A 22,393-nucleotide genomic window follows, 5' to 3' on the forward strand; every position below is an offset into this window, starting at 1 on the left:
GCGGCGGCGGCGGCGGCGGCCCGCTGCTCCGCCACCGCGTCCCTTGTTGTCACGAGGCACAGATGCCGCACCCCGCTGGCGGCACGTACGGCAGCCCGCGTTGCTGTCCCTGTCCCGCAGCAGCTGAGGAGGGCCCCCGCCAGCGACACCAGATGTAGCAGCCGTACGGCGGCGGCCAGGTGGTGGTGGTCCTCCGGGTCTCCCCCCCGGGGGGGGAGGGGCTCAAAGGTCCATGGCGGCGAGGCGGGGGAGGGGGAGGAATGCAGCGTACCATCCACCTCCGCCTCCGCCTCCGTCACCTCCTCGAGTGCTACGTTTGCTGGCTGCGGAGGGAAGGACATGCGTGTGCGTGTTTGTAAGTGTATTTGTATGTGTGTGTTTGCATGTCTGTGTGTGTGTATCTATGTGTGTGAAAGAGGGGGAGGACGGGAAATAAGCAAGCGCGGGGCCCTCCAGTGCCGCCCCTTCGGCATGTCCGTATTCCCCTCCGTAAGAGTGTCCTAATCAGCATGGCAATGGATACACACACACACATACACATACACACACACACACACAGAACCCTACCCCTACCCCTCATCATCACCCACCTGCGGCAACCCCAGCGCCACGAAGGAGCCACACGCCGACAACAACGCAGGCTGCACCAAGCAGAGGCCCTCAGCGTCACCAGGACTGCCGTACATCTCGTACGGCTCATCAAAAAAATGTGGATCCGGAATGCGACGCTGCTGCTGTTGCGGCGGCGGCAGTGGCGGCAGCGGCGGCGGCCAAAGTGGTTCCTGAAGGCTGCATCGCGACGAGGAGCCGCTGGGCACTGCACTCACAGTCGCCGCCGCCGCCGCCAAAGAGGCGGTATGCGCTCTGCCAGCGTCGCCGTCACTGTCCCCGCCGCCGCAACTCCCAACGCGGCTGCCGACCAGTCCACAGCCACCACCGCCATGACAACCAGGAGGGCGCTCTTTCCCGTGGCGGTCACAAACCTCAAACGGCGGCGCCGAGTGGGCCCGATGCCGCGGCGGCGGCGGCGGCGGAAATGCCGTACCCCCGACGGCGCCGTCAGGACGAGTCGTAACTGTAATGGCGCTGGTGTCGCCGCCGTCGCCGTCGTCATCAGCCCGTGGACCTCCGTCAGCATTGGCCTCGTCGTACAGGATACCCACCTCTAGGAGCCCCTCCTCCAACAGCAAATCCACGCGGGGTTCCATCGTCCAGGAGTGTAGTACACTGAGGAGCGACATTAGGGCCCTCGCGCCGCTCATCACGTCGGCGGCAGTGAGCGCCGCCGCCCCCGCCGCCGCCGCTGAGGATTCGTCTAGGGAGGGCCGGCCACTGCTGCTGCTACCTCCGCCGCCGCTGAGGCTGCGGACGCTGCGGTCGGCCTCGAGGCTGAGACGCGAGGGCCCGGTGCCACCCCGGGAGAACGGCTGCGGCTGCTGCTGTGGCGGCGGCGGCGGGGAGCGATCTCTGGAGGCGGCGGCGGCGGCGGGTGTTATGTCCACCGAGCCGCGGCGAGATGGGCAAAGGGAGGTTGAGAGGATGCTGGGGGAGGGCATCACGGGGGAGCGGAGGCCTCCATGCGTCGGACTTAAGCCGTACGGCGGTTGGTACGGACTGCCCCGGAGGACTACTGGTGACCCACGGGACACGGGTCTGAGCGGCGCAGCAATCGGATTGTCAATGCCGCCGCCAATGCCGCCGCCGCCGCGGCCGGCAGCGGACGACGGCGGCGATAGTGACGCCAGGAGCGCCTCGCCATGGATCGCCGCGAGTACGACGTCCGGACGATGGCAGTACAAGGTACGGAAAGATCCGCCGTACGCCCACACCGGCTCTAGACAGGGCCTTGACGACGCCGATGCGACTAGTGCCGCCGGAGGCGGGAACGCACTTGCTGCTGCTGCTGCTGCTGTGGTGGCGGCGGCACAGTATTGCTGCGTGTGCGGATGTTGTTGTTGGTAGCCCGGATGCACCACCTGGTGGTGGTGGTGGTGGTGGCAAAGGTAGTGCACGGGAGGCGGCGGACCACGCGGACGATGATGGCTTCCAGCAGCCGGCGGTGGCGGTGGCGGCACGGCGCCTCCTCCTCCTCCTACTCCTGCCGCCGCCGCCTCATCCAGCAGGATGGCCGCGGCTTCGGCGCCGACTGCCACTCTGTCCAGGGAGGGGGCGGCAGGTGCCAGATCGAAGACCGCCACTGTCCATTGGCCCCGCGGGTCGCGACCGCCGCAAGCCAGGAAGCCCCTGCACGAGGTTGGGGAGGTCGGGGGTGAGGGGGTGGGAGGGGTGAGAGGGGTGAGGGGGATAAGTGCCCGGAACCACGGACGAGTGATGTGCGGATACTGCATCAGGAGGTTGTGACAAACCCCGATGGGGACCTGCAGTGGCCTGGGAAGTGCCGGAAAGGGGGGGGGAGTTAGAGGCGACTGAATGAGGGCGAGGGGGGTTTCGGAGCGGGGAAGCAGTCACCGCCCTGTACGGGCACCTGTCGCCGCATTGGACGTCACGCACCGGCGAAAGGTCCAAGACACGACCTCAGGCATGCCGTACGGGAACGTACGGCACACCCGTATAATGCAACCTCGCTCCAGACACACCAGCGCCACGCTCCCGTCCTCTGCAGCGCTCACGACGCATTGCCGAAACTCCGGCGGTGCGTGGGTTTCGGAGCCGCGCGGCAGCAGAACCCGTCGTACAGGTCCGCCGTGGGGGTGCAGCGCGAACGCCGGTCGGCCGAAGGCCGCTGCGTGTGTATGCCAGCCGCGGAGGGATCCGTCGGAGCCGCCCGTCAGCAGGATGTGCCGTACACGGCTGGCGGATTCTCCGCCACCGCCACCGCCGCCGCCGAATGATGTGTATTGCTGGTTCATTCCGGACCCCCCTAATTCCCCCCTCCTGGTCAACGTGGTGGTGGGGGATGGGGGTGGGGGCGGCGAGGGCGAAACGGGTGCGTACGAGGTGTTGGTGAAGGTGGCGGCGCTTTCCCCGGCCCCATGCGTCTCGGGGTTTAGCTGCGGGTTGTTCCTGCCCTCCCCCACCCTCACCAGCACCTCCAACTGCATCGGGAAAGGGGGGAAGGGGGCTCAGGTGGGGGGGGAATGGGGAGAGGGCAGGGTGGTACGGCATGCACGCAGGTCCGCCTGATGTGTTCTCCTACGGGGTACTTCCCCCCGTCAACCCCCTCATACACTGCCAGCTGCACACACGTCACGCCGTACCTCAAACCCCTGGCTCACCTGGCACGTCAGGGGCCCTATGTGGCCGTACATGCTGCCTAAGCGACCTGGCCGCAATGTAGCCACCGCGCCCGACGGCAGCCGCCGCGGCGCCAGGGTGCGCGCCGTACAGCCAACTGCGGCACCGTTGCCGCCGCCGCCGCCAGCCGCCCCTCCGGGAATATCACTGAGACCGGGACACACAACCCCGTCGTCGTCGCGCTCCTCCGGCTCCGACCCCTCCGGCTCCGAAACCCGGAGCAGCCATGGTGGCTGTTTCTGCTTCCACTGGCCAAGTAGACCCGGTGGCCGATGTACGGCAGGGACCGCGTACGCGCCCGCGTCACAGTAATGCATCGCGCCATCGGCCGTACAATGCAGTACGACTGCTTCGTTCTTGTCGGTCCCGTCGCACAGGAGTATGGACGTGGACACCACAGTCGCCGACGCGGCGGCGGCAGCGATGGCGGCATCAGCGGCGGCGGGGGCGCTGCTGCAGCCGCGCGTTGCCTCCCGCGCGTCCGTCACTGCCGCCGCTGCCGTCGTCGACCTCGGTGATCCCGGTGAAGACGACGATGACGCCGCGTGAAATTCAGAGTTCGAGTTGTACAGCCGACTACGAGCCTTCACTGCCCCATCCCTTTCCCCAGCTCCGTCGTCCCCGCGGCGACGGGCGCCCCATCGTTCGTACAAGCAGGTGGGAACGTCAACACTGCCGCGATCGTGTATGCCGTACGGATTCTGCCGACGCACCCGTCCACTCTTGCAGTTACCGTTAGCAGCCACCGCCGCAGCCCTCGCATCTACCCGAAACCCGTCGCCGCCGCCGCCGCCTCTTCCGCCACCGCAGCCAGCGGCTGCTGCAGCACCCACGACAGTGGCGGAGGCGTATCCAACGCCACTGCGAGATCGCTTTGTGCCGTACATTCCACATACACGCCGGCGCGCCTGGTCGGCTTCCGTGTCCCGCCCCACGTCATCCCCAGGGCCATCGCTGCAGATGCCGCCGCCACCGCCGCCACCAACACCGCCGCCGCCGCCTTGGCTCCCCTCGCCGCCAGCGTCCATTACGACACCGTTGCGCCCTAACCCCTGGAGGTCTTCGCCGCCCTCATAACGCCAGAAACGACAGCGCATGGTGCGTCCGCCGCCGCCGCCGCCGCCAGCGCCTTCGCAAGCGGAATTTCCAGCACAGGGCGCATGGGCCCCGTGGGCCGATACGAGACCTCCGCCGCCGCTGCCCCCCCCAGCACGACGCATAGCATGCCGGTGGCGGAACGCGTTTGCGCGCCAAGCTGCTGCCGCTGCCGGCACCTTTGTCGCACCTGTCCAGCCGTCGTGCAGCGACCCCACCAGCGGGGCCGCCGTTGCCGGCATCAAATACGCCGCACCCGCCGCCGCTACAGGCGAAGACCCCTCCACCCGACCGTCGGAAGACGCCGCCGGCGGCGGCGGCTGCTTCGGCAACTGCGGCGGCGGCCCCGCAGCCCTGTGTGTGCCCCAGTGCCGGCGGTTTAGCGGCCATTGCAGCACCGACACAGCTGCGGGTGAGCTGCCCCTCGGCAGGTGGCCCCAGTGGTAGCAGTGGACCGCCAACAGGCAACAACCTGACAGCAACCCGCCGCCGCCGCCGCCGCCGCCGCGAGTACCGCCACGGGGACCCGCCGTTGGCCAAAGTCCGCATAAGGTCCGACATTTCAGAGAGTCCGACAGCCCTCCTGTTGGCAAAGACGAGGGCTGCTGATTTCCGCCACCGCCGCCGCCGCCGTTGACAGTAGCGGTGGTACTGCAATTCGCACGCAGCGGTGTCGGCGGCGGCGTCAGGAGCTCCTGTACATCAAGGATACGGCCGTCTGACGTCAGCGATACGACCTGCTGCCGTCCATCGCCGTCCCAACTCAGGGCCTGCAGCAGCACAGCCGGCGGCGGCGGCGGCGGCGGCGGTGGCGGCAGCGTTACTTGCCCCGGCTGTGCTGACTGGTGCAACGGGGGGTTCGGTGAAGCGAGTTGGATGGAAGAGGGCGCGGCGGCTGCGCCGTCGCATTGGTCGGTCTGCGGTAGGTACGCGGCGAACGACAGGCGCGACAGGTCGGGGCCCGAGCCGATGACATCATGCATGGAGGGGTCGGCCTCCCCGCCATGCATGCTCGTGCAGGTCCGTCCCGCCAGGACTGAAGGACTTGATCCTCCCCTTCCCCCTCCCCCTCCTCTTCCTCCTGCTTCTTCCATGGCGGCCGTCGCCACAGTTGCGGAACTCCTGGGGCCCGAAGAGAACCCCGGTTCGAGCCCGACTGCCGGCAGAGCACCGGAATTGCTAAAGCTCGTGATCGGCTCGGGACCAACAGCTTCCACCGTTGCCGCGCCGTTCCGCGCCGGCAGCGAGGCCGTCGCTTCCAAGGAGTCCGAGCAGCTTAGGAGGAGGAGGTGTGCGGCGGAGCGAACTGCGTGAGTTCCCTGAGGTTGCAAACCCCCTCCCGCCGCCGCCGCCGCCGCCAACAACGACCCTGGGTGGGTCCACGCCGCCAACGGCTTGACAGCAAGACTGCACGGCGGCGGCGGCGGCGGCGGCGCTACCTCTGCTTCGGCGTCCGACTGGGGACTGCTGCTGCTGCTGCTGCTGCTGGGGGACCCGGCGGACGAGCTCCCCCCGTCGGCATGTTCGCCGCCGCGGCCAGGGGCCCGTCGTACGCAAGGCCATTGCTGCTGCTGCTGCCCCCGCGGTTGCAGCGGATGTGGCGCCGCCGCCAGTTGCCGCTGGTGCATCAAGCTTATGCGGCATTTAACAGTGTACGACAAACGTAGTATGCGCGGCAGTCCAACATGCGCGTCACCACCGGCGGCGCCGCCGATGGCGGCCGGGACCGCCGCCGTACAGCTGTCGCCACACCGCCACCGCGCCTCTAAGACAATCCAGGAGTCGAGAGCACTCAGAAGCAACCAACGCTGATCGCTGCTCATCGCCGCCGCCAGCAACGGCCCGCGCACCACCTCCGTCATCGGCTGCTGCTGCTGCTGCTGCTCCCAATCGGGCCCTGCCTCCGCCTCCGACACCGCCGCCACCTGGGCCTGCGCCGTACTATCACTGCTGCCTCGCCCTAGCACCCACGCAGGCGGCTTGTATGGATTGTACGGCACCAGACAGCCGTACATGGTTCCCATGGGCGTCACCGTCAACGCTATAGCGGCCATGTCCCCGGCAGGTCCGTTGCCGGCCCCATGGACGGCACACCCTTCGGCTCCATACTCCTGCGGCCGTTGGCGCGGGTCGTCGAGCGGCGCATGGCTCGCTCCGGGCGCTGCCGCTGTCCGGCGTAGCACTGCCCCGAGGGAACCCCATCGGAGGCAAAGCAGGGCGGCCGCAGGATTGGGATCATCGGCGGCGCTACCGGCCGGACCGCGGCATCCCGTTGCATTCCGAGGGGGCAGCGGGTGCCTAGATGGCGGAGAGGCGCTCTCACTGCCACTACCACTACCAATATCGGCACCCCCGCCGCTGCCACTGCTGAACCGCTGTGGCGCCGCCGCCCCCCGGTCCACCCAGGCCAGCTGCTGCAGCGGCTGCATGGGAAGCACGAGGGTGCCGCTCAGCGATCGCCATTCGAGGACCAGCAGCGCCGGTGCAAGGGCCGTGGCAGCCTCGGCCCCGGCGGCGGCCCCGGCGATGGAGGTGTGGTCACATCCTGCCGTGCAGCCACTACTAGTTGCGGTAGTGCCCCCGGCGTTATTGTGCTGATGGGGGGGATGAAGTTGATGGTACGGGGGCCGATGTTGGTTGTCGTGATGATGCGGACGCGGGTGATGTGATGTTGGTGTTGAAGGCTGTGCGGGGTGCAGTTCGGCGGGGGGCAGAGCCGCCAGCAGCACCGGCCCGCTAACGAGCTGCCTGCTAGGTCCAGTATCCCCCTGCGGGAGGCAGGGGGGGAGGCACGAGGGGGGAGGTGACGCTGTCACCCACGAGGACATGACACGACGGGGAACAGACGAACAAATACACATGTGTGTGTGCGAGCCGCAGCTGCAACCTCTAGTCGGCACGTCAAAACACAACAGCCACACCGCACCACACTTGCCCTCCTGACTGACCTGACTAACCCCCTCCGGACCACATGACAGGGTTCTGAGACACACGGAAGCTGGTTCCGGAGCTGGTCTTGATCCTCCCCCTCCTTCCCCCTAGCCCTCCACCCGGCAGCCCACGAAACACACATCCAAGCTCACCGGCGTCCCGAACCCCTCACCGATGCCATCAGCCCGACATGTCCGCGTATCATCATCACGCGACAACCCGCCTTACCCCAATCATTCCCCCTTTTTCCCCCCCCACCCGCCCACCTGTGCAAACACCGCCCGCCCTAGCTGCGGTATCCGCCGCCGCAGCTCACAGCGCCCACAAGGCTCCCGCCACAGACAGCACACGCCGCCATCGTCAACGCTCAACAGAAACCGGTAGCCGCCGCCGCCGCCGCCGCCCCAGGAGGAGGAGGGGTCCCCGGCGGGATCTTCGCCCTCCCCCATGTAGCCCTCACCGCGTCCCTCTGCGGTGCACACCATGCGGCCATACCGGGGGGACGGGGGACGGGGGACGGGGGGGAGGATTTACGGATACACCGGGAGCGAGTCGGGGGAGGGCGGAAGTGCGGTGGAGCTGATGTGGGAGATGAACTGGGTGTCATGATGATGATGATGGAGATGGAGATGATGATAATGATGATGATGATGATGATGATGATGGAGATGATGATGAAAATGGTGAAACAATTGAGAAATCGAATTATGAGATGCAGAGGTGGTATTGGAGGTGTAATTGCTGCGGGTGCGGTATTTTAGGAGAGGAGTAAAACCAACAGGTGTAGATGTGGACACGTGAGGGTCGGCGTTCCTTAACCGTCGGTGCTGCGTTTTCATGGACCCATTAATCTTTGCTTCAATGGAGTATTTGATTCACAGGACCATCCAAAATAAACCCTTAGGTCAAACCCTAGACAAGGTAGGGTTGAGGGAACGAGGCCTCAGGTAAACACAAGGGAATTTGAGACGCACACGCCATACCTCTTAAGCCAGGCACAAGGCAGCGGATAGGTAGGTTGTGGCCGACCAACATGACGCATGCTTTCGGCGCGGCGGCTATGCCCAGCTGCCACCTGATGGTTGGTTTGATCAGTGATGGAGGTGGTTGGGGCTTCAAAAAAGGGCCGTGTGTCAACGCAAATACGCTTTCCCTCTTATGCATACCTGATGATGGCTCCATCTGAGCCACCGGTATACAAGAAGGCCCCTTCCGCATCCACCGCAACGCAGGTGACTTCATGGGCTGGCGGTGACGGTGACCAGAACACCCGCACCGTTGCCTCCTCCATAAGGACAAGCTCTGCCGGCTGTTACTGGAACGCTGTATGTCCCGAGTGACAGCTTTCATCGTACTTCCGGAAAATTAAAGTTGGGCGCATGTTCAACATTGTTGGTCTCTTTTACAGACGTGACCTAGATACAGTCACTACATAACAACATAGCTTGGAGACAATTAATAATCGTAAAATCTGGTAGTCAATGTGTAGAAGTAAGTAGCCCTCCCAGCAGTCATAGAAATTGCAATCCTAAGTCTTCATAAAAATTGCAACATGGAGAACTTCAAAGGGATTGGCCCTGTTCAACGCGCTGTCGCTGTACGGCATCGAGTCCCAGGGTTTTGCCTCTTTGAAAAATAAATGTTAACATATCCATTGAAAGGAATTGTTATCATATCCATTACTCGTTCAATTGAGCACGGCGCAGCGAAAGTAGTCAGCAGTAACTTACCGTAAAGAAATGCTGGTCTAGTCTGTGCTGGCCATCCAACAGCATGACGCGTCAAAACGCTTCTCTGACATTCGGACATTTTAAATTGTAGCTGTTTCACAGCACCGCTAGCATGCATCAACGCCGGCAAAAGGAACACCTGTTCTTTCGGGTGTCCCGAGGGTCCAGCGCAATGTACGCAAGCTTCACCGTGCAGTAACCGTAATGCCTGAAACTCCACGCAGCTTCTACGTACGAGGCGTGTACTTTTTTGAAGTATGCATGAGCTTTTTTGCATGCGAGCTGCAAGGTGGCTCCCTTGTATTCCCTGTATTCAACCGATACACGACGGCTGACGGCCTCTTGCAAGTATCATTCTGCGTGCATGGCCTTGGACGCTTGGGGGCGCCAGCCCACCACGTTACACGCCACACCACTTGCCCCATGAGAACCGCCAGGAACCCTCGCTCTTGTTTGTCGGCTTTACAACGTCTCTGAGGTTAATTAGTTCGATGGGACAGACGCAGGCCTCAAGCCCCATATTCCCCTTCTGCAGTGCCGGAGCCATACACTAGTTCCACAATCACCATCATAAATCCTGCCGTGCCCTACCCAGCCAGGCTACAAATGGCGAAACATTACGTCTGCATCTGCACCGTTATCTTTAAGATGCCAGCACTTGGTTGACGAGTGCATCTACCCAAGACGCCCACATAATCAAACTATTTGGGAAAAGATTTTGAACACCGTAGGTAAACGAGTTTCATTGGGTAGCCTGGAATAGTGAAAATAATTGAAAGGCACAATTTTACTTGCAGCTGTACAGGAAAGAGGGTTCAGCAGGTTTGTAATGCAATGCGCACGTATCGAAGAGGCCAAATTTAGGCTTGCAAAAGGCTTGCGTGTTATGAAAGCAAGTATGAAGCTCAATAATGAAGTGCAATTGGGCGGGGTGTCGTTGCAATCTCGGCGCCTGGACTAATCCCTACAGGAACTGACGTCACATTATAGCATTTTCCAATTTTGTACTTAATTGCGTAACTTTTCATAGTCTAGCTCGAGACTGAAGATATAAACACGTGCTAAGTACCACCTTGAAAGCCCTACTGACTTAAGGCCGCATAAAGCGAAAGCCCCTGTGGTCATATTAGCTGAAAGGGAACTAGTATCCTCAAGATGTGTCTTTTAGGATTTCGTTGCATTGTTCCTGTTGCCAATTCCGCGTTTCGTCCGAAACGTCAAACTCGACGCGCACAGCTCAACGTCCTGGCAGCAACTTCCACGTCCGGTACAGATGCAGGTTCAACATCAACTTCAGGGGCCATGAATTCTGCTTATGTGCGCATTTTGAGGTACCCCGACGGGAATGAGCGCCGCATTATTTACCCCACACCTCCGGCACCAGAGGTTGAAATTGATATTGAGGAGTCTTGGAGTTTGTGGACCCAAGAGGTGTGTCGCAGAGCTGGGCAGCCGTATTTATGGGAGCCGAGGGGCCGGCAGGGAACATGTAGGCTCCGGTGGCTGACACAATGTTGTAGTCCACTTACTCCTCTATGCTTTGATATGCAGGATGAGTCTAGCTCTTGGAATGAATGTGGGCTTGCAGGCGCGGCATGCGTTGTCGCGGTAGGTGTTGCGCGCATGTTTGCTCTTTTCCGGAACAAGCCCGTGGCGGCTTTTAGAGGCATACGTCCCTAACACGAATATTCAAAACTTGTTATTTCTACATCATCACTACCGTCTTTTCCCTTAGCGGTTGCCGCACTTGACTGACTGCTAAGTTAGATTTGTCGGCTCTGTTTCGTGGTCTCTGTTTCTGTTTCTTCCAGGATCCGGACCCGCTTGTTGAGGAGCTTGCCATGTTGCAAAGTCGACATCCGAGAAACGTCTCGGAGCTCGTAGGAAGCAGCTACCAGGTGTGCTTGACATCTTTGGTCGGGTTGGTTCGCAACGTATCCTGCTTACCAAGGCGATCGGTTCATCTGCCACACAAATATCCACACACATATCCGCCACAATCAGCGCTTCCACCAGCACCAGCGCCATTGTATTTTGTGCTTCGTTTTCCCCGTTTTCCCCCGTCTTCATACCCTCCTCCCCCCGCTACCCCGCTACCCACCTGCAGGTCTTGACGGGGTCACCGTGGCTGCTGCCCCGCCCCTTGTTCGTGCTGACTCAGCGGCAGCTGGCCACGGGCCAGGCCACGCTGTACTGCCTGCAGACGCGCACGCAGGAGGAGGAGGTGCAGGATGAGCTTGCGCGGGTAAGGGGAGGGGGGCCCGGTGGGACGTGTATGTGTGGTTGTGTATACGTATGTGTGTATGTATGTATGTATGTATGTATGTATGTATGTATGTATGTATGTATGTGATCCCCACCCCACCTCTTCCCCTCACTCCATTGGGACGCCCCACACGCCTGACAGGTTGATCTGTGTCGCCCTCTGTGGCCCCCCCCCCGCCCCTGCAACCCCTGCACCCCCTGCCAGGTCCTCAAGCGCCCCTCCCTGGCGTCCTCCCTGACCTTCTCTCGGCTCCGTGACGGGGTGGTGGCATTCGACCGGGCGGAGGATGCGGCCAGATACGCCACATGCCTGGAGGCGGATATAGGGCTCGAGGAGGTGCGGAGGAGGAGGGGGAAGGGGGATATGTCACACGTATGTATGTATGTATGTATGTATGTATATGACGATGGGCAATCGGGAACCTGCGTGGCTATGTCGTACGAACGGTGGTAGGTACGTACTGCTGGTGGCTGTCTGGCGGTCGATGAAGTGGCACGTGGTAATTATGCTCACAGTCTGTGCTCATTGTAGTGAGCTCCGGAACCACTAATTTTAGTGATCTGCAGGAAAGGCGCCCCCTCCCCTCTCACCCCGTCCTCCGCTTCCTCCTTTTCTTCCCCTTTCGCTACCCCCTGACAGGTTGATGTTATGGAGGTTGACTCGCGGCAGTTATTTCGGTTGACGGGGGAGGTTGATGCGGTTGTTGTTTATCTGCCCTGGAGCGATTTCATGCCGTTACCGCACCAGCTGGCTCAGGCGCTGCGGGAGTGAGAAGGGGGAGTGGGAGGCGTGAGGGGGAATGTGTGTGCGGGGCTCGACTGAGGTTGAGCGAATTGGGTTCTGAGGCGCCCGCGAGTGGTAGGGTGGGGGATATCGGGGGAGGCGGCCCAAGTCCAGGGGTGTGGGGGGAAGGAGGGGGGTGGGGTGGGGGATGGAAGAGGGCGGCAAAGGTATCGCAGAAGGTGTAAAAAGATGTCCATCGGCATTTGTCAGGTTGAGCCTTGGGCCGCCGATTGCGGCGGGGAGGAGGAGGCATGTACTGACAGTGTGTCTGTCTGTCTGTAAAATGTGTTTCTCTGTCGTCTCTTAAATATGTGTATTCGGCGTTTGTGGATCTTGTTGTTTGTCGATGCTGCTGCTGATGATGATGACGGCGCCATTCATTTGCACACGACATTGTGTGCACATCAAGAAGAAAGAAAGCTTGCTCTGTGAGTATGTGGGCTTGTATGTATGTGTGTGCGTATTTGCTGCTGCTGCTGTTTGCCTTGGCCATTGATCATCCGTCTACAGTTGTAGGAGCAGAGCAGCACGTGCCGTTAGTTCATTAATTAGTTGGTATTAAAGGTATTTTGTTGCGGCGGTTGCTGCAGCTGCCCGATGTGATGAAGTGTATCAGGGTAGCAGTTCATGTCTTGTGGGTTTTCGGAGGTCGAGGTAAGGTGCCGTACCGTTTACAGGTGTCAGGAGTAGGAGGTACGACAAATCTCTTCCGTCCCAGAGCCTAGCCGGGTCGGGTCGGGTTGGTTCGCAAGATGATGTTAATTGGATTTCCCTGGGATGATGGATGACGAGCGTGGCCATGGTGGTGTGATGGTGATGATGATGATGTCATTTTGCTCTTTTTAGTACGTTGCGTACGAAAAAGGGTTCACGTATTGAACGTGGGTCGAATCGGTCATAGAGCCGTTGCCCTCTTATCATTGGCATAGATGTACTATATTACCGTAATATATTTCTTTGTTTTAAAAATGCCAGATGTCAAGTCTTGGCTGTCTATCTACCATTGGTTGCTGTCAGTTGGTCTTGCTCTGTCCGATGCCTGTTAGTTATGTGTTCGTTGCTAGAGGCAGCAACGGAGGCCGTCCCTCTCGCGACATTTGCGAGGAGGAGCGACGACTTCACGGCTCTGCCTGCCCCTTCCCACGCCCCATTCGCCGCTTGTAAACAGTGCTGCAGTGGTACAGCTCTTGTAATGTAGTTATCCGCAAGGCGAGGACAAACCAGCCAACCATACCATATAGCGGGGCGGGGCGGGTGGGGGGAGGCCCAACTTCTTAACCTCGCGGCGCTCTATCACCGTCTAGCAGGGGGTGCCTTGGGTGAGATCGTGAGCCGGTACTGGGACTCGTGCTTGCCACTGCTGGGGCCCACAGCACCGCCCCTCGTCAAGAGGGCCCCGGGGGGAGGGCGCGTCATAGCAGAGGTTCACATGTGCCAGCTGGCTGGCTTCATTCGCTGGTCGCGGGCATTGCAGGGAGGGCTACAGCAGTGGGTTTTGGGGTTTGTCCTGGGCTTGTGCTTCCGGGCGGCATAGGGCATACAGCCATTCGGCTAACATGGAGGCAACGACGGCGGCCAGCGGCTGTGTGTTACTACTGCGTGTGTTGTGCTGTAATCAAAATGTACACCAGGTGGAAGACAGAGGCCAGGAATGCTTGGGAAGTTGGGGCGCAGCATGGCAGACTGTTGTTTGGCAAATGCGAGGGAAGGACCGCTGTCCCGCTTCTTCCCCTCTTCTCAGTTTGCACTTCTCAGGTGAGGCTCGCGATAGTTGTGCGGTATTTGTGGGACCCGCTGCCGTCGTGCCTCCCGCATGCCTCCTCCGTCGTCACTATATACACACCCTGATACAGGGTGTATCCACTTGGCCGAATCCTAAATGCATATATTGATATAACTAATGATAGTAACAAGTATTCATCAAACATATTGGAGGTTGGGGCACTCCTGGCGGAGAAAATAAGGCCTAGTGGAAACACCCCGTACACTAAGTCCACACTAGCGCGTCACAAAGTTAAATGGACCTCAGACCTGCCATTAACTTTCAGACCTAGCACCAACTATTTGGCGGGCAGCTTTTAGGAGCTGGATTGTCCCTTCTGACCACAGACTTTAGATGTAAGCAGCTATCTTTTTTCCTTACTGCAAACGCCGCGTTGACTTGCGCACGCCCAACACCGACAGCCTCAGAAGGCCGCCAATTTGTAATGGGGCCCGCGTTCAACAGGAAAAGCGTACGATCCATATTTTCCTTACAGACCTTGACAATTAGCAGCAATTAATACCTAGCGCTGAAACATCCAAAATACGAAAATAATTTTGGTTTCGGCGCTCCTTAGTGCAGCTAGTGGAAACACCGTCACACTGGCACTACACTAAGTCCACACTAGCCCATAGTGTACCGAAGATAGTGTGCGCTCAAGTGGAAACAAGGGACTCAAAGGACTCAATAATTAAACTTATATTGTTATTATCGTAGGGACAAATACAAGTTGAATTACTGAGCCCTTGGGGGCTTGACGGAATGCGAGACCGTTAATATGACAAACGCGACTTTGTTCGGGTCGATTTCTTCTCGTTCGTCAACCCTAACAAGTTACTGGCGGTTAAGAGAGAAAGGCTGTTGGATTGGATTTGCGATATGCGCGCGCTGGGGAAGAAGGTGGTTGGTCCCTCCAGGGAGGTTTCATGTCTCAGCCGGGTGGCCCGGCAGGTTTGCTTACCGCTCAGCGGGAAAATTCCTAGCCAGCCATTTTCCTTCCTTAAGGTCCTTCGTTGACTTTTGTGTTTTCCTTTATCCACAGCCGCAAATAGCCCGCTGACCAGTGGAATTCACAGCAGAACCGGTCGAATTGCCCACATTCCAGCAATTGTCCGACCAAGCTGTAATCATTTTGCGCATTAACTTACACCCACTCTTACTATTACAATGGTTTGGTACCTTAGTAGCAACCTGTCGTGTGGTTCCGGGGCGCTTAGTGGAAACACCTGTTCAATAACCACACACAAAGCTCACATTAAGGATAATGCTGGGAAGTTAATGTGCGGCCAAGTAGAAACACCCTGCAAATCGTCGTTAGTTCGTATCCAACGTTTCTGGAGGTTCCGTCCGCGACATCTGCAAGGCTGGGTGATTAGCCGCTGCAAAACATACGTATTTTAGAAACAAGAGGAAATGTCTTTGCCCAAGATTATTTACTTCCCGGTTCGCGGCAGGCAAGTCGGCATGGATGTAGATCACTTTCGTGGAACCAAAAGGCGTTCTACATACTTATTCTGCCTAAGGTTTGGTTCCATCCCCCCTCAGGGCTGAAGTCATGAAGCTGGCCATTGTGGCTTCTGGTAATGACTTCGAGCTTGAGCAAATCAACTACCAGGACATGAAGGAGCACCCGGAGCTCTATCCGTTCGGGCAGTGCCCAAGGCAAGCCCCGAAATAGTAGGCAGTAACATGAGAATATTCAGATCCTGAAAGAGCGACGATTATGCGCTTGCGGTATGGTTGCTATTTTGCTACTTTACAAGGTCGCTTGCCAAGTGTGTCTGCAGGCTTGTGGACGGCGACATGGATTTGGTGCAGTCAAACGCTATTACCAGGTATTGTTAAAGTCGTAGGTCCATAGACACGTCTTATGAATGGTCGTAAGGCTCGTAAGGCTCGTAAGGTTGTCCAAGTTGGCACTCATATGAAGGTTCGCCAGATAGCCACACAGTATTATGTTAACAGCGTAGCAAACGCGATAAGAAGTTGATTATATTATATGTGCTCATGCTTTTTTTCCATGGGAACTTGGAAAGGCTACCATCCCATACAAAGCCCACCAGAGGCCCCGCAGAGCGGGTTTCTATCGTTTGAGCTTTATGCCGCCGAATGTCAGATTGAGCACAGGTCTGCTCTGTGGGCAATAACTAATTGGGATGGAGTCCCTAAGGGAGATGACGGTGACTAATTGCGTACTGCTGAGGCGGCACTGGTGCAGGCGGTAGTAGGCGGCGGGTTACTGCCGCCACAACCCGCTGCATTCCGCGCTCCGCTATTCTTGCTGTTTTCATTCCTCCTGCCGTTACCCCCTTCTCACCAGGTATCTGGCCCGCAAGTACGGCATGTACGGCAAATCTGAAAAAGAGACTGCTGCTGTGGATGTCATTTTGGAGGGAGTGGAGTCCCTCCGTGTCAAGTACCTGAACCTCGTCTACCAGGACCAGCTGGTGAGAGGTGGTTGCTGTGACAGAGAGCTCCTGCCGCCGTACAGCCATCCATGGGGGCAGTGGGGGCTCTCTCGGGTTGGGGAGGCTGAGTAGGAGGGTTGGGTTTGGAGGCAGTGGAGGATGTGGATGCGACCGAGGGTTGGGGTTGGAGGTGGGGCGGGTGGGGAGGGGCTGGGGCTTCAGGGTTTCATTGTTCGGCTCTCCATTGCTCGCCGCTCCAACCCCCACAACGCCCAGGCTGCTGTTGGGGAAGCTTCGCCTCCCCCGAGGGCCCGTCCAGTGACCCACCTGCCGTTCTGTTTGTCTGTCTGTCTGTCTACCCTGTAAACCCTAAAACCCAAAGTCGGGCAAGCCCATGTTGACACCCGCCCTTATGTGAACTGGGATACCCTTTCCCAGCTCCAGCCGCCCTCCCCGCCTGCCTGCCTTCGGGAAGTTATCGCCTACCTGCCCCTCTGCCCGCCCTGTCCGCATACGTATGTGTATGCGTCCATCTCCGTAAGTACGTATGTCTGTGTGTACGTATGTATGTCAGGCCACCAAGGACACCTACTGGACCACTCACGGGGACCTGGCAACAACTGCGGGGCGGAACGGTGGGTGAGGGGAGGCAGGGGGATTCTGGACTTGGGTGTTTAGGGGATTTTCCATGGGGAGTCTGTGACCAGCCAGTTCAGGCCGCCCCACCCACCCGTTGCGGCCCTCTCCCTCTTCCTCCGCATTCTCACCCCCTGTGCGGGTGCGGGTACGGACGGGTACGGCTCTCGTTGCGACCCTCCCTGCATATGTTGCGGCTCTCGTTGCCATTGCCATCATCATCATCATCATCATCATCATCATCATCATCATCATCATCATCATCATCATCGATGTCCATGTTGTCATTTTGGAACACTGACAGCACAGACTAACACGCGGCCTTCAGACTCTGGACTGTCGTACGTCGGGCTGCATCACGGGATGATGCATCATACATACATACACACACTTACATGTATACACACACAGGTGGCGCCCATCTGGCCTACTTCTCCCGGCTGCTAGCTCGCAATGCGCCAACCGGGAATGGCAAGGCGTTCGTCGGATCGGATCTCACCATTGCGGATCTGGCAGTGTACGACATTGTGGATCTGCACTATCGCATATTCGAACAGGTTATGAAGGCAACGGTGAGGTTGTGGGGGCAGTATGTGGGGTGAGTGGTGTGTTATGGGGACCATATAAAGGGCCACGAGAGCGGCTGTGTTGTACGACCTGGCTGCGAGGTCAACGGAAGGGGGGACGGACTTTCGGAGGGCTCCGCGCCTGCGAGGTGGAGGTGGGTGCCGAGGGCGGAGCTCGGTTTGAGGGCCAACCGGGACGGGGCCCTACGGGGGGCTGCCGTACTGCACCACGTCATAGGTGCGGCGGCATCTCTGCATGTTGCGAGTTCCTTGCACCTGGGGAATGATAGGGGGTTAATAGCGGAAGTTTGCTGTGGTATGTCTGATGTGTGGGACAGAGGGGTTATATCTTCACCCGTGGCGGTCCGGTCTCGATCCCGGAACCTCCGGAGGCATCGGAATCTGCGTTACCAGTAGTGCCTGAACCGATTCGTATGTACGTATGTAGGTAGGTATGTAGGTAGGTATGATGTGGGGGACAGGGTGTTCATATCTTCACTCTGTGGCCACTACGAAGCAGACCCTGTGTTCCCAGGTATTCGGGGCACCCTTATCCAGCCACCCTAGCCAACTTCTCAGTGGATCGCTTAGGTTCAGCACCCACCATCGGCATCCAACGGAATCTGCCGGATCAACGGCGGCCCAACTCCATTCCTGGTCAGCTCGCAAGATCACTTTATCCCAGGTCACCATCGTCCATCGACTAGGGGCACTTTACCTTCCACCATCGGAAGGATTTTCGACCTTGACAGGTCTCGATCCCGGAACCTCCGGGGGCATCGGAATCTGCGTTACGAGTAGTGCCTGACCTAAGATGACCTATACATGTCTCCGTGGCGGACATTTGACAACCCGACTCGACCTGACCCGTCGGTCTGTCTGTTTATTCTCTTCCTTGTCTTCCAGTATCCGGACCTGCTGGCCTTCCACGCTCACGTCTCGGGGCTGCCGGGCATCCGGGAGTACCTGGCCTCCCCACGCCGGCTGGCCGCTGTCAACGGGAACAACCTGGGATGAGAAACAGGATGAGGATGAGGATGAGGATGGGCTGGAACCGTATGATGAGATGAAATCGTCATACCCTGCCGGTTCTTCCACACCAGGCTATAGCCCTATGTTGTTGTTGATGCTGCCGGGGGCTGGGTTGGGGTGCCCTGTACGCATGACTCATCACTAGTGATTGAAACTCACTAATCCAAAGCCTTGCGCGACTGCTGTACGTTATACTTGTACGATCGTGGGTTTCATTGTATGGCAAGCGCGATTGCAAGCCCATCGCCAATACTTTCCCAGCTTAGCACATGATACTTCAGTTACTGCGTTAGAGGTACAGTGCAATCAAAGGGATTCGGTCAACACCAGTCAATTAGCACCTTTGTCAAGGGATTTTTCCATTTGACTACGTGATGTGTTGTAGGGTTCAGGCCTTCTGTTCAGGTGGTATGGCAGTACATGTACGTGTACACCTTATGTTCGCCGCTCGCTCCACGTGTCGAGGTAGTAAAGTCGATGCTCTATTGGTTTCACGGCAGGATACCGCTGGAGACTTTGGAAGATGCTGAATTATCGGGCCAGAGTAGCAAGTCAGGCCTGGATTGAGACAATTTCGCACGACGCACTTTGTCTCAGCGAAAGTCATACGTTGCTCTCATCAATCAGTTAGTCACTGCTCCATCATAACCGGTATCCAGCAAAAGTTCGTTGCGATTCTATTGCCGGCGAGTCCCTTTCCTACGTACTACATACGGTGCATATAAAGTCAAAAGTCAAGGGAAACTTGGGCTGGCTTCCTTGGAAGGCTTGAGACATACCTAGCTTTTGTAAAAACCTCGTAACGGTGACCACGGCACAGCCAGAAAGGCAAAATTCAAAACGCTGTCCAAGCAGCAGCAGGTTGCGAAGTTTCAGTTGCATTTCAACAACGTTTTGTACAAGCTTACTGCTTTGAATACCAGCTTTACAATACCTGTGCTGGGACAAATTGTACAGCACAGTTACAAACTTGTGGATTCCTGGCCACATCGGGCACATTTACATATTTTACTTCCTAGTTATATAAAAAGTATGTGTTTGGAAAGGACATCCGGATTTGGACAGTAATATGTTAGAATTTGCATGTTAGATGGCACTCCCATCGGTTACGCCTGAATGCTTCCTTAAGCAAAGCCTGCCAGGATACAATGCAAGGTAACTACAGCTATTTACTTCAAGAGGTCATTTCCACGGCATGGCAATCGTGAACCTAACAGCAAATGCATTTGGCATCAACGAAACGAGTCGAGTCTATGATAACTTAGAGAGGCAGGCTAGCGATGCGACAGTACCAGAGGGACCCATCGTTGACAGGCGGCCGTCAGCCACCGGAGGCGCTGTCCCCTGGTCGGGGTTTGACGCCATTCCAGACGTTCCGGAAGTCCTGGAAGTCCCAGACGATGCCGTCATCATTGTTGAGCACCCAGACGGCTCAGCTGAAGTGGGTTTCGATGTTTCAAGGTTGCCAAAGCAACCCGCTGATGCTAGGCAGCGCAATGGGCTCGCAAATACGCCTCTCGATATAGAGACTGAGATAGCAGGTGCGCTGCCTCATGAAGCCTGCATCCCTAACCATTTAATGAAATAAGCAACTCCTGTACGACACCCACCCCTGGACCCACCCCGTCACACGTATAATACGTATGCGCGCGTCTACAGCATCTGAAGCGCTGCGGCAGCAAATTGCCGCAGTATTTCGCAACACCACGCTGCGGAGACGTCGCATCGTGTTCCTGGCCATCGTAGGTGAGGCGGCAGCAGCAGCACCCAGCAAGCTACCATAGAAGCCGTAGCCGTTCAGCACTTGGAAGGGGTTGTCAGCGGGCCAGGGATGTGCGCTAGGTTGCTCATCCCCCACTGTCTCTTAATTAGAACCGCCCTTCCCTTCCCTTCTCGTCCCGTCCCTTGCTGTTGATGGCTCCGTCTGCAGTCTGTGACGGCCTTTTCTTCGGCGGCAGTTTGCTGTTTCAGCTGCTGACGGGCGGTCTGGGCAGCATGCGCAGGAAGGGGCTGTCGCTGGGGGCGAGGGGGTCACAGCTGGCGGTGTGGCAGTGGTGGCTGGACCCCAAGAGTGAGTGTGCGGGTGGACGGGTGGGCTGGGGTGGGGCCGGATGCGGGTAATCACATGTATGGCTGATGTGTGAAACAGGGGGGTGTATCTTCGCCCGTGGCAGCTACCCTGCGAAACCCTGCCTTCCCCGGTATTTCGGGGCACCCTCATCCAGTCACCCTAGTCAACTTCTCAGTGGATCGCTCAGGTTCCGCACCTACCACCAGCATCCAACGGAATTTGCCGGGCCGACAGCGGCCCAACTCCATTCCTGGTCGGCTCGCAGGTTGACTTTATCCCAGGTCACCACCGTCTATCAACTAGGGGCGCAATGCCTTCCACCATCGGAAGGACTTTGACCCTAACGGGTATCGATCCCGGGATCTCCCGGGGGCAATGGTCGCGCTTTACCAGTGGTGCCAAACCCTTGTAATCCGTTATATGTATGTATGTATGTATGTATGTATGTATGTTGTTACAGGGTGGTTAACTTCGCCAGCGGCCCCCTTTCCCGGGGCAGTCCCTGCTCTCCCCTGCTAGAGGGGCACCCTAATCCGTCACCCCATCCGACTTCAGAATGTATTCGTTGGGTTCGGCAACTCACCACCAGCATCCAACCAAATCTAGCGGATCAACGGCGCATCAACTTAGTTCCTGGTCAGCTCGCAAGTTGATATTATCACGTCCTACACCGTCCATAAGATGGGGGGCCACCTCCCATTTCATCACTCCTCAAACACCCGAGGAGCCGGCAGGCGGATTTGAACCCGGGTCGACTGGGTCAACTGGGAGCAGAAGTCAGGCCTTAACCTCTGCCAGCCGCCTGCCTGTATGTATGTATGTATGTATGTATGTATGTATGTATGTATGTATGTATGTATGTATGTATGTATGTATGTATGTATGTATGTATGTATGTATGTATGTATGTATGTATGTATGTATGTATGTATGTATGTATGACGTTGATTACACTGTGGGCTGAAAAGCCGGGGGCCCAGGGCCGAAGCACAGCGCGAGGGGCGGGTGCATACGGCTGGTTAGTCTCATGCACTCCGCCCCCGGGTCAGGCCGCACGGGAAACGACGGCCGGCACGCAACAGTATGTATGACGTTGATTACACTGTGGGCTGAAAAGCCGGGGGCCCAGGGCCGAAGCACAGCGCGGGGGGCGGGTGCATACGGCTGGTTAGTCTCATGCACTCCGCCCCCGGGTCAGGCCGCACGGGAAACGACGGCCGGCACGCAACAGCGCTTGTTTGGCGCTCCAACTAGACGGGATCTATGCCCGTTGGTCTCCTAACATAAACGAAGTCGCAACTGGGGGGCTCTTCCTGCCGACCGAACGAACCGAGCATCTCAGAGAGCTCGCTACCAGGACCTGGGCGACCGGGAGCCCGACGAGTCATCCCGGGCTGGGGAGGTCACCAAGCTCAAAAATCCTCACGCAAAAAAGAGCGCAAAGAGCTCACACCACAAGACGCCAAACAGCCTCCTTAGACTACTACCCTCCTCCGCCTCTCCCTCTCTGGGCTAGTCCAGGGGAGATAGCCCCCGTCGAGGGGGTAACACCGCACAAGTCCGCGCCCTTCCACAGCACTGGGTCTAACTTGGAAAGTACTCAAACGGGAAGACCCTGCGGCAACGCAGGGCGATCAAGCCTCCGGAAACCACAGGGGGGGAGGGTAGCCAGCTCGGCGCCCCCCCAATACCGCTCTACCAAGACGGCTGGTTCCCAAGATCCTATCTCACCTAGACGCCGCAACACGAAAAACCCGGTCTCGTACCCTGAAGAACCTAGTCCTGCACCACGCGCGCACCTTCGAGTACGGGCCCCCCTTCTGGGTGCCCACCTCCCCCTCATCCGCGCCCTCGCTAC

General features: G+C 58.4%; 3 protein-coding genes across 3 annotated transcripts; 2 read left to right on the forward strand and 1 right to left on the reverse strand.

Annotated features, from left to right (window-relative positions):
• Positions 1-7,547: 7,547 nt before the first annotated feature.
• Positions 7,548-8,572, reverse strand: VOLCADRAFT_119656 (uncharacterized protein; the record flags this gene model as incomplete). The annotated part of the gene is made up of 3 exons (XM_002957279.1): positions 7,548-7,750; positions 8,265-8,356; positions 8,448-8,572. Coding segments are annotated over 3 exons (420 nt in total), but the record flags the coding sequence as incomplete, so codon positions are not given.
• A 1,594-nt stretch (positions 8,573-10,166) lies between these two features.
• Positions 10,167-12,048, forward strand: VOLCADRAFT_98389 (uncharacterized protein; the record flags this gene model as incomplete). Its single annotated transcript, XM_002957245.1, has 5 exons — positions 10,167-10,442; positions 10,823-10,909; positions 11,119-11,256; positions 11,482-11,613; positions 11,917-12,048. The coding sequence occupies 5 exons, from the start codon at positions 10,167-10,169 to the stop codon at positions 12,046-12,048; spliced, it is 765 nt and encodes a 254-aa protein (XP_002957291.1).
• A 3,049-nt stretch (positions 12,049-15,097) lies between these two features.
• On the forward strand, positions 15,098-18,864 carry VOLCADRAFT_107623 (uncharacterized protein). Its single transcript, XM_002957246.1, has 7 exons — positions 15,098-15,276; positions 15,368-15,484; positions 15,610-15,657; positions 16,143-16,269; positions 16,805-16,865; positions 17,278-17,438; positions 18,339-18,864. Exons 1-7 carry the CDS (start codon positions 15,236-15,238, stop codon positions 18,447-18,449), a joined length of 666 nt encoding a protein of 221 aa, XP_002957292.1. The 5' UTR covers positions 15,098-15,235; the 3' UTR covers positions 18,450-18,864.
• Positions 18,865-22,393: the final 3,529 nt, after the last annotated feature.

This window comes from Volvox carteri (genome assembly GCF_000143455.1).
Source record: "Volvox carteri f. nagariensis unplaced genomic scaffold VOLCAscaffold_71, whole genome shotgun sequence".
In the NCBI taxonomy this organism is placed as follows: Eukaryota; Viridiplantae; Chlorophyta; class Chlorophyceae; order Chlamydomonadales; family Volvocaceae; genus Volvox; species Volvox carteri.

What these genes read in the sequence shown, in the direction of transcription:
- VOLCADRAFT_107623 (XM_002957246.1), top strand. Translation starts at nt 15,236, where the DNA reads ATGTCTTTGCCCAAGATTATTTACTTCCCGGTTCGCGGCAG. An exon ending in TACTTCCCGGTTCGCGGCAG is followed by an intron (nt 15,277 to 15,367) that starts GCAAGTCGGCAT and finishes ATCCCCCCTCAG; the next exon opens with GGCTGAAGTCATGAAGCTGG. An exon ending in AACAGGTTATGAAGGCAACG is followed by an intron (nt 17,439 to 18,338) that starts GTGAGGTTGTGG and finishes CTTGTCTTCCAG; the next exon opens with TATCCGGACCTGCTGGCCTT.